General features: G+C 35.3%; 2 protein-coding genes across 2 annotated transcripts in view; both read right to left on the minus strand.

Annotated features, from left to right (window-relative positions):
• Nucleotides 1-93: 93 nt before the first annotated feature.
• LOC100632250 (serine/threonine-protein kinase STK11-like) lies at nucleotides 94-6,297 on the minus strand. The gene is made up of 11 exons (XM_019998414.1): nucleotides 6,151-6,297; nucleotides 5,958-6,082; nucleotides 4,469-4,724; nucleotides 3,795-3,931; nucleotides 3,212-3,385; nucleotides 3,033-3,132; nucleotides 2,661-2,830; nucleotides 1,856-1,983; nucleotides 1,547-1,604; nucleotides 1,001-1,311; nucleotides 94-365 (listed from the first exon to the last, which is right to left on the minus strand). Exons 2-11 carry the CDS (start codon nucleotides 6,065-6,067, stop codon nucleotides 235-237), a joined length of 1,575 nt encoding a protein of 524 aa, XP_019853973.1. The 5' UTR covers nucleotides 6,068-6,082; nucleotides 6,151-6,297; the 3' UTR covers nucleotides 94-234.
• A 143-nt stretch (nucleotides 6,298-6,440) lies between these two features.
• Nucleotides 6,441-13,424, minus strand: part of LOC109583169 (uncharacterized) — a 10,484-nt gene continuing 3,500 nt past the window's right edge. Inside the window, exons 3-11 of the mRNA XM_019998396.1 lie at nucleotides 13,083-13,155; nucleotides 12,713-12,985; nucleotides 11,103-11,159; nucleotides 10,464-11,057; nucleotides 8,008-10,071; nucleotides 7,131-7,442; nucleotides 7,035-7,070; nucleotides 6,690-6,968; nucleotides 6,441-6,630 (exon numbers count right to left, since the gene is read on the minus strand). Of these exons, the coding sequence (XP_019853955.1) occupies nucleotides 6,599-6,630; nucleotides 6,690-6,968; nucleotides 7,035-7,070; nucleotides 7,131-7,442; nucleotides 8,008-10,071; nucleotides 10,464-11,057; nucleotides 11,103-11,159; nucleotides 12,713-12,985; nucleotides 13,083-13,155 (3,720 nt within the window). The 3' untranslated portion in view covers nucleotides 6,441-6,598. The remainder of the gene's footprint in view (nucleotides 6,631-6,689; nucleotides 6,969-7,034; nucleotides 7,071-7,130; nucleotides 7,443-8,007; nucleotides 10,072-10,463; nucleotides 11,058-11,102; nucleotides 11,160-12,712; nucleotides 12,986-13,082; nucleotides 13,156-13,424) is intronic.

Below are 13,424 nucleotides of genomic sequence, written 5' to 3' on the forward strand. Positions count from 1 at the left end.
CAAAAAATATCGAAAATAATTTATCATTACATCATGCATTATTAATACTAGTGGGTGTGGTTTTAGAGAGTGGGCGGAGCAAATAAGAGAGAGAGAGAGAGAGTGAATGAGATATGTATTATAGCAGAAATACTATGTTACAAATAGAGAAAGATAACTCTTATAAGAGAGAGAAAGAGAGGTATGGGTGACTGAGTGTATGAAACTATTACAATAGTTATTGTATTGTATCATTCATTGATGAGTACATTGTTCGCTGATACGTCTTTTTGAGCCGCGTCTCTTTTTCGGAGGTTTCGGTGAGGGGATTGGGCCAATCGCAGTTACACCCAACTCATCGACACTTTTAGAAGTAGGAAAAAGAACTACAAAGAATAGAAATGTGAGATACTGTACATGCAATTTCAGACATTTATTACAAAAAGGCATAATAGTAGTAAAGGGGGTTCTTCATATTATTTTTAAAATGCTTATACTCTAAAATTATTTGTCGGAATCAGCTCAAACTTTCTACAGAGCATAAGTACCTCAATATGTATCAGAAAATGTAATAAAAATTGGGGGTGATTTTTGAGCCATTTTTCAGAAAAAACCATGGGCTATAGTACAGGGATTTTTTCAGAAATTGGCTATTTTTTTAAAATGGCCATAGCTCGAAAAATTTTAGTCAGAATCAACTGAAACTTTCTACAGAGCATAAGTACATCAATATGTATCAGAAAATGTAATAAAAATTGGGGATGATTTTTGAGCCATTTTTTGTAAAAAACCATGGGCTATAGTACAGGGATTTTGGCTCTTTTTTAAAAATGGCCATAACTCGAAAAATTTTAGTCGGAATCAGCTCAAACTTTCTACAGAGCATAAGTACATCAATATGTATCAGAAAATGCAATAAAAATTGGGGGTGATTTTTGAGCCATTTTTCAGAAAAAAACCATGGGCTATATAGTACAGTAAATCCACAATCTTAAAGCCTCCTTCCCTCTCTCCTCCTTACCATTCTCCTGTGAGTGTACTCTTGACTTCCTACTAGCTATAGTATCCAGAGACCTCTCATGAGAGACTGACGCTAGACTCTGTGTAGCCGATGGTATCCCAGTACTGCTCTCCTGAGTATCAAACAATGCCTCCTCGTCCTGTGAGTCCCAGCGTCCAGTAGCTTCCAGACCAGCCACTCCCTCGTAGTTGTAGAATGACTCGAGGTAAGGTATGACGGTGCTTCCACGATATCTGTCTTTTGAGTCTTGGTAAGGAGGGAATCGAACCAGCTCCTCTTTTAATGGTTTTGAGTGTTTCGATATGAACCAACTGAGAGAGGGCAGAGAAAGAGAATATGTAATACATGTACAGTGTACATGTACATGTAAAATCATTTTTATTATCATTATTTAAATATAATTTTTTGTCATTTTTTATTTTTCCTCTTTCTCTCCCCTCTCTCTATCTCTCTCCTACTGTATCTCTTCATCTTTTTTCTAGCTATTTTTTTTCTAGCTATTTTTTTTCTCTCTCTCTCTCTCTCTCCCTCCCTCCCTATTCTCACGTGTGTCTTCTTATTTGTTCTATATCCAATCTCTTATCAGGATCTTTCAAGAGCATTCCTAATTAATGACAAAAACCATAGAAATTAATACAGTTACAGTAACTACATGTACATACACTAGTTGGCTCATGTACATGTACACATGTAACTTACATGTATAACTATTAATATTATAATTGTTAATAACTACATGTATTTTTACATGTAATTATTAACAACATTTTAATGAGCAGCTACAAACATCAAAATCCTTAAATACAAAATGTATTATAGCAGTGCTAAAGTAACTATTAATAACTATTAATTAACCTCTAATAAGGTCCTGTAGTACGGGAGGTAGTTCAGGTGGTAGAGTGTAAGTGCATTGAGATATCACCGCAAACAATTTATAAACTGATTCACCCTCAAAAGGAAACTTCCCTGTTGTGAAATGATACCTAATGGAAATACAAATGTACACATCATTGAAATTAGTACATGTAGTTTAGTATTACATGTACATGTACATGTACTGATGCTGGCTAATGTTACTAAAAAATCGGCTGTACTATAGTACAGGGTCATTGGCCAAATTTCCCCAAAAATGAAAAATGGAGAATTCTCCATTTTTATTACATTTTCTGATGCATATACATGTACATGTACAGTACAAGTTCTTATGTTGTGTAGTAAGTTTGAGCTGATTCCGGCCAAATTTGGATCTTTTATAAATTTTTAAAGCTACTAAAAAATTGGGCCAAAGTCCCTGTACTATAGTACAGGGTCACGGGCCAAAATTCGCCAAAAATGACTAGGAGAGAATTCTCCATTTTTATAATTTTTTCTGAAACATATACAAATTCTTATGTTGTGTAGCAAGTTTGAGCTGATTCCGATCAAATTTGGATTTTATATGAATTTTTAAAGCTACTCAAAAATCGGGCAAAAGTTCCTGTACTATAGTACAGTGTCACGGGCCAAATTTCACCAAAAATGACTAAAAGAGAATTCTCCATTTTTATAATTTTTCCTGAAACATATACAAGTTCTTATGCTGTGTAGCAAGTTTGAGCTGATTCCAATCGAATTTAAATTTTTTATGAATTTTTAAAGTTACACAACTCAGACCACTTACAAGGTAACACCAGATGCCCATATATCAGCTTTAAATCCCGACCAGTTATCCTGCCCTGATGCTATCTCTGGTGACTGAAAGGCGGGACTACCTTGGAAATTACAGCACCTGTCGGACTGACTGAACCGATCCAACTCCTCCGCTACCCCAAAGTCTGATATCTTCACCACCTGCATGGGCATTAAATAGAACATGTAACTAACATAAAATTTAATGCTAAATGTACATGTACATTTACTTGTCAATTTTTAACTTATAAGTTTTAACTTTAACTCACTTACATGCATAAGTTATTGCTTATGTACAAAAAATTATAATAAAAATTTAAAATAAAAATAAAAATAAGTACATGTACATGTACAATGTACTCACGTCGTCAGTGGTTAATAGAAGATTGCCCGGTTTAATGTCCTTATGAACGATACCACAGCTGTGTAGATACTCCAACCCTTCAATCAACTGGACAAAATACCTGTAAAAAACACACGCCCACAAATAATAACCACACCCATAAATAACAACCACACCCACTAGCAACCACGCCTACTCACTTGTGTGCCTGCCAGATTGGGAATTTATTTCTTGGTGCTTTGTCGAGCATTTCTTGTAGTCCTCCCACGCAGTATTCTAAGACGATGTAGAGTTTTTGCTTGTTGTCATCAGAGAAGACATCCAATAGTTTAATCACGTTTCGATGATTGAGTTTCTTAAGTATCTTTATCTCTCTATTTGAAAAGGAGAGAGAGAGAGAGAGGGAGAGAGAAGAGAATAAAGATAGAACATTACAATAGTATTAGTAAAAAGGAAAATGCTTTGATGCGTTGACTAAAGGATAAAAGTGGTGATTAAAAGATTAAAGCAAATGTACAAGTACTTGGATTTCAGGCAGTTTTTAAGGCGCTTTGTTGCGCCTGCTTTGTTGATACAGCTGAAATAATGCGCATTCACACTAGCAGCTGGATTACGTATCATCTTGTGTTCTTGTCCCCATTGGTTTACATGAGCATTGATATGAAACCACTCTAGTGTGAACACGATAATGAACATTCTTTTGCAAGTGTGAAAAGACCTTTACACATGAAGCTAGAACCTACACCTACTGTACATGTACTGCACTTCATGTACACAATGTACCTTCTGACGTTCTCTTCTCCATTGAGTATTCTCGATAGTCTCCTTTGCTTCATTATCTTCACTGCTCTCCTACACAGTGTGACACAGTCCAGCATCTCACGCACTTTAGAATAAGCACCAACGCCTAACAGGTCACCCTATAAGAGGAAATACATGTAAACTATACAATGTACATGTATATGTATTAAATGTACATGTGCATAACATGTACTCCATAGAAGGAACAAAGGCATTCACACAATGGAGTTTAGTGTTACATATTGAAAGGTGACTCCTTAGGTGCTTCAATTAGTACCTGAACCACTTTCATTGTTTATCACAGAACATGTACAGACATGTACATGTATGTACATACAATGTATATGTATATGTATATGTACATATACATCTAAATCTACAGTACATTTACATAGGTAGTTTAACTATTAACTGTGTCATTATTACTGTCTGTCAGTATTTTTATAAAATTTAGACAAACTACATGTACATATGTACATGTACATTAATGACATACATGTATTACAAGTTTTTGTGTTTTTGTGTACATGCTATAGCTTCATTGTTTGTGTTATATTTCCCTCTCAAAATTCACAGAAATTTATGACATCACATACATACAATTAATATACATGTACATATACAGTACATACATGTACATGTACATGTATACTTGCCTTTAGGTATCTTTCCCCTACAATCTTTGCCTGTCTCTGAGGTTCTTCATACACAATATCCCGCGAGTCGTAGCGCGGGAAGTCGGTGAAATCGTCTCCGAAATGATCTTCTCCTGGTTCTTCGGGTATGGGGCTCTCGATAAGTTGGGGATGATTGAAAAAGGGAGAAGGGAGGTCCCCACTGCCGGGACTCATTCCGCTGGTGTAGTCTCTGTCCCGTGAAGAGTGAGGCTGGGGAGAAGAATGAATGTAGTCACTAGTGAGGGGAGAGAGGGGGAGAGGGAGGGGGAGAGTGAGGGGGAGAGGGGGAGAGAGAGAGGGAGAGGGAGGGATGAAAGGGAGGGAGAGAGAGAGAGAGAGAGAGAGGGGGAAGGGATAGAAGGAAAACATTAAATTGAACCAAAAATGATAGAGATGGTATGCTTAAAATGACTGCAAAGATGTACATAAGAGAGGAATTATCATAGACGTGTAGTAATAAGACAAAGACAAAAGGTTATATAAACTGTATGTATCCACACATACTGTACTATTAATTAGAGCTACATATCTACATTGCAAATGTACATGTGTATATCAGATGTCAGCTTCCAAGAAAATTATTATCATTAAAGCAGCAATAGAATGTAACACAATATAAGGAGAGAATATGTACAATCCTACATGTACATGTTCAGTATATTGTACAAATGTAACTGGAATACTACATGGAATTAAACCATAGCTATACAACACAGAGTGACCAATGGGACCACAGAATATGTACTATTATACCACATACTGTACATGCATGTATACATACTAGAGGCTTCAACAGTTATCAATTATTAAATTAAGACTATACATAAAGTAATGGCTATTATATTATTATACATGTACATGTACAAATGGTGAGTTAATATTATTTACAATGTATTAGTAAAGCCACTTCAATACAATGCCAAGTAGTAGAGGATAAATGGATTCAATCCAACTACAATTGTATTACATGTACATGTACATAAACATACACATGTACATGTACATGCATGTAATGTGTGTGCATTTACATGTACATGTACGGTATAATAGGGAGAAAAAATACATGCATTCTTAGACACATGTGACTGCTTATCAAGTAATTAAAAGAGTAATTATAATAATAATTATTATTGTCAATTAATTAATAATATTCTATAGCACTGAATAAATAAAAAGCTTCAATAATAATAATAATATTATTATTATTATGCTGTACATGTACATGTACATGCAATTAAAATAACAAGAAAAATATCTAACAAAATAAAAGAAAACAAAACAACATACAATTAACACAAAAACACAGTAATAGATGTACATGTACTACTACAGGGTTTAGGGTTTAGGGTACAAAGTCTAGTCTCAATTTTAAAACTCCATTTCTCAAAATATACTAAAATATATCAATACCGCCTTTCTTACAAGAGCCCTTCAATTAAAATTCGCTTTCTTGATTGTGTACACTTACTGAGGAGATGGTGGGGAGACATCGATCGTGATCCCGTGCCCTCTACCACTCCCTCCTCTTCCCCCTCCACTAGGAGGATGAGGAGGGGTATTCATCATTGCTGTAGCCATTAGACTAGTACACACCTTTATGGAGGAAGAGAGAGAGGGAGTAGAGTGTAATGGAGGGGGTTTAAAGGTATTGGAGCGGGTACTTGTGTCAATCTGTAGCTCTTTTCTTTATCTTGTTCTTTAGCTTCAGTTGTAGGGAGAGAGTGAAAGGACGAGACGTCAAGAGAGGGAGGCTTTACACATAAACTGCTGGCATCTTCCTCCTTTGCTTAAGGCCACGCCTACTTAAAATGGGCGTTGCCATAACATTAATAAACCGCACCCATAAAAATGGCCACTCAGTCCAGCAAAATTTAATAATACCGGTAGTTTTTTACTGCTGGAACCGTTTTTAACTTAATAAAAAATAATAATAAAATTGTAAATAATATTATTACAAAATTTACACCACTTAATACAAAGAGCTAAAAAAATTAATACAGGTAATAAAACAGCGAGAGTTGCGTCGAAAGTCACTAGTGGAGTGGCACACAAAAAATTGTGACAAAACTACACATCAACAGAAACACTGAGCTAAATACAAAAGTTGTGTTATGTAATTTTTCTCTTAATCTTTGTGCATCCTACATAAAATGTACATAAAGGTAGCAGCATATTCATAACATTGTACATATTCACTAACTTATGTTTTCAGCTACATTATTTTCTCCAATAGCTTCAAGTGCCTGAACTAATGAGCCCCATGAAGGTAAAACATCATCAGCTCCTGCTAACCATTTCACAAGTGTTTCCCTGAGACACCTCCTGTCATCAGAATAATCATCTTCAATAGCTTGTAAAGTTTTAGCATATAGCCCTAACTGATCACCAAGATCAAGCCACTTTGACTCATAAAGATCACATAATGATAAATGTACATCTCTTAAACAAGTGATGTCCAAAATATGGTGGGCATCATTTACTAAAAAATAATTATATAAAAATTGCATGTGCATGCATCACAACAAAACATGGTTAAATAACATACCAATAATACAGGTTTCTTCCTGTGGCAGTTTAATTTCTACAATAATGATAATAATTTAACACTCTCTGCCTTCCCCAAATATAATCATTAACTCACTGCGTATATGATCAGCTATAGCATTTTGACCTAATGTTTCAAAAGCATTAGCAAGAGAGACATAGGTTGCTCCACCATTTTGATCTACACCATCGACTCTTAGTAACCATGAAGCAAGACACTCTGTAAGAGTAGAACTTCTGGTGTAACTCTGCTGTATGTCTGAGAGTGTTGGATGTTTATATAGACCCAACTCTATACCAAGTCCCTCCCAATCACCATTAAAATGACATTCTCTGAGTAATGTCAATACATCTTTAAGGTCAGTGATGTCAAGTGTCTTTGGGGTAGTCTCGCGAGCTAACTTTGGAGCTACATGTATACATAAAATATCATTCAAATTAAAGTTATACGTAATTATACATATAAATCAGAGATGTATCAATTACATTATCAAAGAGCTTATGTACAAACCCAAGCACTTTTTCAATAATTAAATTATAAGCTCAAGGCCTCAAGTACAATTACAAAATCTCTCATGAGCTTCATTGTAAGCTCAAGTTCTTTATCTAATGTATTTTAATTCCTTTGGAAGCTCTAAAATGACAAGCCAAATACTATTAATAAGAACATTAAGCGACTTCTCTCTGGGCAATTATCTTGCTTGCTACACTAAATAGCCTTGCGCTGCTGATGAGGCAGAAATAGACACAACAATTTCAGCTATTTTTGACCACAAATAATTAAGACCAAGCTCATATATACATGTACATGTATATACAATGTAATTGTAATTAAGTACAAGCCCAAGACCATGTTCAATTCTTTCTAAAAGGCTTTAAAGCACTTCTGAGCTTAAGCCCAATAGGGTGTGATACATCCCTGACATGCACAAACTGTGACTAACAACAAAAATGAAAGTTAATTTTAATATTACCTTCAGTTAAGCTCTTATGAGTAACATGAAACCAATTCCAGTACTCTTTTCTCCCACTGATAAGAGCTGGTCTTGGGCATAAAGTACATTCAACTTTCTCTTCAGCTTCATTTGTGACAATACAATAGCAATCTTTCATATCACAGCAAGCAAAGGCAAGCTTATGAAGAGGCTTCAAATTAATGACAACATTACTGCTGCGAATAGCTTCTGTTACTGCTTCACAGATAAGCGGACAGTATTTCAGTTCATTGGTATCAAAATGAATCTCAATGTGTCTGTGTTTCTTAATGAAGTGAATGGTGCCAATAAATTCATCATGAACACGAACTCGAAACGACATAGCATCACGATATCTGAGATATTCTTGAGAACCTGGAAAAAATTGAAATAGTGGTTGATTAAGCTTCATTAAATTGACAACTGCCAAAGGGAATATTCCACGGGGAACAGGCAAAACTTCTTTAGTGACAGGATTGAGCCAGACTATTAGTAATGGGTTGATGATATCTGACTTTGGGAGAGAACCAGTAGATCCAAAAGGAGGCAATGCAAAAGGAGGCAATGCAAAAGGAATGAAGTAACCATCTTGTGTCTCAACAATGATGTGTAGGTGAAGCAAAAGATTGATAAAATCAGATTTAGAAAATCTCTGGTCATCTTTTAACTTATCCAGCAGTGATTCTGTGAATATGCCTTCCTTACTTAGTTTATCCAGTTCAGGTTCTGAGGGCGTCTCTCTTGTAAGGCGTCGCAAAAATTTTCGTTTAATTTTATAAGTAAGAGCTAATAGACGTGAGAGAATATCAAGAATAGGATGGGGATCAACGAACACTATGTCAGGTAAAACTTGAGGATAATAAAGAATAATGGTAACATTGTGAAGATATTCCAGAGCCTTTTTTGTATCGCCATCATCCATTTCCAGGCTCCTACCAATAGACAAGACATCATTCATATGAAGGACACTGCTATTTCCTGCTTTCTCTAGCAAAGTCAGCTCAAAAGCAAACCATCGAACTGGCAGTTGAATTGTATCATCAAAAGTATCATCTAAGGTATCGTCATCAAAATCAAATATTGTATCACAAAGATTCTTGGATTCTTCCTGTCTTTCGGGGCCAGGTTTGAGCATTGTATTGACTGGGTATATGATGTCTCCATTTTGTTCTGCAGGAATGATGGAATAGCCTTTTTTGCCAGATGTTAATGATGATATCTCTTTATTAAATATTGCAATCTTTTGCTGCGTGGCTTTAGCATCATCACTGTGTGTACCTAGAACAAAATATTCTGGAGTTGCAGCATCTTCTTCTGAATGTGGTGAGTGGTAAAGCTGCAAATTAGCCCCAGAGGAAAAAACACCCCTTAAAAATTCAATATTTGTATACGAAAAATTTGAATCACAAGGAAATGATGCTCCATCAATTCTATATTGCAGATCAAGCTTCTCATCCACACCTTTAGAAAGGTCTATTGTGATGATATTAAGAGAAGCTGCTCTAGTAAACAAAGGCAATAACTCTTGAAATGCTGTCTGACCACCAGAATCAACAATGTATACCCAATTACAATTTAAATTAGCTTCTGCATTTGGGATGGCCTCTACAATATCTTGAAGTACCTTATTAGAATGATAATCATTTGCTGAATCTGCTAATCTTGCTACTTTTTCTGTTGTATCAGCTGATTCTGTTGCTTCAGTCTCGGGACTACCAGTAGGAATGTTATCTGAAGATTCCCCCTTTGATTTTGTGCCATCACAGCCTCCTGTTGGTACCAGTGTTTCCTTTAGTTTTGATGCAGATTCTATTAAATCACATGCCAACCTTGAAAGAAAAGCTTTGGCATCAACTCTCTTCATATGACCATTTTCAATTGATGTTCTTGTGGCTTTGACAGCACGGCAAGCTATTGGTGTACTGTCAGTGACATCTTCAGGTGGATCTTCATTTAGTAGGAGAAGTTGAGAACACGTTTTACCAGAGCCAGGAGGGCCAAGCATTTGAACGCGTTTAACAGTTAGATTAACTGTGCCTTCTTTTAACCATTTGGCTAGAGCATCTGTAAAAAACAAAGAAAGGACTTTTTTTGTGTGCATTGACTGACTAAGTTTTGTGACCTATAGAGACATAGTTCCAAGTCATTCCTAATTGTTTTCACGGCCCACATTGTACATCATCAGTCAACGAGCCACATGCAGTCATGCATACATTAGCACATAAGAGACAGTACTAAAATATTGTACATCACCAGTCATGCAAACCTAAATACTTCATAGCACCACCAAATGGCACCCATTATGTAGTAAATGTATGACATGCATCTATATACACTAGTACTTACATTTGTAACTACACTTGCTAATTAAATTCAAGTGGCAATAATTATTCTCATTACAGAACCATAGCTGAAAAATCATTAGAAGATGTCCCCAATAAATGCGCAAATCTCACCTTGTTCAATTGAAGTAACTTCTTTCTCATTTGTTGAATCTCTCAAGGGAACACTGCTTCCACTTAATTGTTTAAGAATTGCATAATAAGAACACGAGAATTTCCTCACCAAAGGCTTTTTGAAAGAAACACAAGGTAATCCAAGAGGAGCATCAGGAGATTCATCAGTTTTTTCTTCAAAAAATGGTATCAAATTTTGAAATGAATCTAAATTTAATAACTTGGCATATTCCTTTTCATATTCCAAAAAAAGCTTGTTGATCTCATCACCACCAATGATTAGCCCAGATAATGCCTTTAATAGCTTGTAATTGAGGTAACCAATGAAATCACACCTCCTTAGAAACTCAAAAAAGCTATTAAAATCACTTGCTTTCTCAAGAATATCAATGCAGGGAAGTAAATAAGAAACAGCAAGAGCTTTTTTCTTCAAGCTTTTTTTTATCAAAGCTTTGGCATCTTCTACATCAATACAATGATCTCTAAGTGATTTTCTAACTGCAAAAACAAGAAAATCATATTTCTCTTGTAATTTACTAGCAATCTTTTCCAACTCAGGAACCTTTTCAATTTTGTGCTTAAGATTACAAACACCTACAAATACATAAGTTACTCTGTTACTATAAGTATGTATTTTACCTGGATTAGCAGGAAATAATGTAAAATACGCACATGCAGGTAAATTTGTTAGGTGCCCTATATTAAAACAAAAAGTACAATGTAACTATATATGTAATTATGTACATGTACGGTACATGACTACATATACATGTACATGTGTGTGTTGACATACAAGCTTTATCAGTTACACAAGGCTGGCATTTACAGCATGCAGTAATTTGGAGGTAGGGTAACTGCATCATTTCTTCTGGAAGTGTTTTGAAAATTATTTTTATATTTATGAATATTGCTAAAATTGCTCTTATTCTCCATTATAAATTCAACACTGGTAACACTGAAGACAAAAATTACCCTTGCAAAAATAATTCAAAAAACAAAATAAACTTGACAAAATTACCTGAGAGGTTGGCAATGGGAGGACAATCTTTGAGATTACTGAAAGTTACCAGGGTTACGAATAGATTACTAAGCTAAAACTATGAGTCGATTACCGTATAGCTAGCTCCAAATTTTCGTCAAAATCTTATTTTTTGTCAATAAAATTTTTGTGTGCATTAATCCACATACGGTACATGTGGAAGAAAAATTTTGTCGGTTAAAAATTTCGTCAAGCAAAAGTACTTGACAAATTTAATGAAAATTTTTACCAAAAATAATTTGGAGCTACATGTATATGCTACCAAGAGTACATAATCTTGACGCCATAGGGGTAGGAACAAACTAAAAGTTGGGGGGCTAAGGTATTATTTATTTACAATCATAGGAGCATGATTTAACAATTGATCATTAATACATAGCATGTATTGAATTAATATTGTCCAAAATATTGGCGTCTATGCTCATTAAATGTAACAAATTCCTTTGCAATGTCCTCAATGTGTATTCTTTTAATGTATTCTCAATGTAAAGTCTTTGTGTGTATGCAAAATAACAACATGATTAAGATGCTCTTGTGACATTGTGGAGTGCTAGTAGTTTTTTAATCTCCTTAACGTCAATAATCTATGCTCAGCTGAAGCTGATGTTAACAGAGTTGTTAAATAAAGAAGTAGAAGCTTGTGTATTTCTGAAAAAAATAATAAGAGTGCGTGTTCTTAGAAGTTAAGATAGTGTATTAAATGTTTTATGAAACGAATCATCACACAATATGCACACATATAAGGATTACCTAAACTAAAGTCTATAGTGTTGATAATAGTAATACATGTATATCACTTAAAGTTGGGGGGGGGGCTAAGCCCCCCTTCAATGAAAGTTGGGGGGGCTTAAGCCCCTCCGCCCCCCCTGTTCCTACCCCTATGCTTGACGCTACCTAGATTATCAGTAGATTCTTTGGATTACCGGGGATTACAAATGATAATTACTTGATTATATTGAAAGGTATGGCTAAGGTATTAAGCCACACCTCTATAACTTATTGTGGGTGTGGTCTTAATAATTTAAATTAATAACTCATGGGTGTGGTTAACACTCCCAAGTATATTAAGGTATTAGGATTACTAAATTCTTCCAAGGTTACTTGGGTTTTCCTGCATTACCAATGAAGTTCTATTATAAGCCTGTTGCCAACCCCTCAAAATTACCAAGATAACAGAAATGTCTCAGCCTATATTAGGGGCTTCGCTCACTTTGTCTTTCTTCATTAATACCATCAGCTACAGCATTCTCTCCAATTTCTCTAAGAGCAGTAATCAGTGCATCTATTGTACGAGGCTTAGGAGTTTCCACACGATCAGCTTTACGCAACCAGCTAGTCAAACACTCTGTAAAACAAGAATGAACATCTCTGTGGTCTTGTTCTAGTGTATTGTTGTGCAGATGAAGACAAAGTTCATGATATGATTCTTTGCTGTACTGATGCCTCTCAAGTAATGCAATTACTTCATCGAGATCTATAATGTCTGTAATCAGCAATAATAAAATGTTCTCTAGACTATAGAGTCTATACTCACTTTATTATTATTATTATTATTATTAATACTTTACAACACATAATACAGAGAGCAAAGATACAAGTGGTAGAACAGAGAGAGAGTTGTGTTGAAGGTCTAACACCAACTAGTGGAGTAGCCTTGATGAGTATAAAGAGGAGACATACATACATTAATCAAAATAAATTTAAAAGATACATACATTAGACACAAGCACATAAACTACACGGACAGAGAAAATGAAAAGAGCAAGTATTGTTTGAATCAAAGTGTGAGTGGAAGTGATGCCAAAAATGCCTTAAAATCTGATGCTTGATGTGGGAGGGAGACTTAGAGATATCAATGTGCGGTAGTTTATTCCAGAGCCGAACAATCCGATGGAAGTAGAAATGGTGTGATTTGGAAGTAC

This window comes from Amphimedon queenslandica, unplaced genomic scaffold, assembly GCF_000090795.2.
Source record: "Amphimedon queenslandica unplaced genomic scaffold, v1.1 AMPQUscaffold_13321, whole genome shotgun sequence".
Taxonomy (NCBI): Eukaryota; Metazoa; Porifera; class Demospongiae; order Haplosclerida; family Niphatidae; genus Amphimedon; species Amphimedon queenslandica.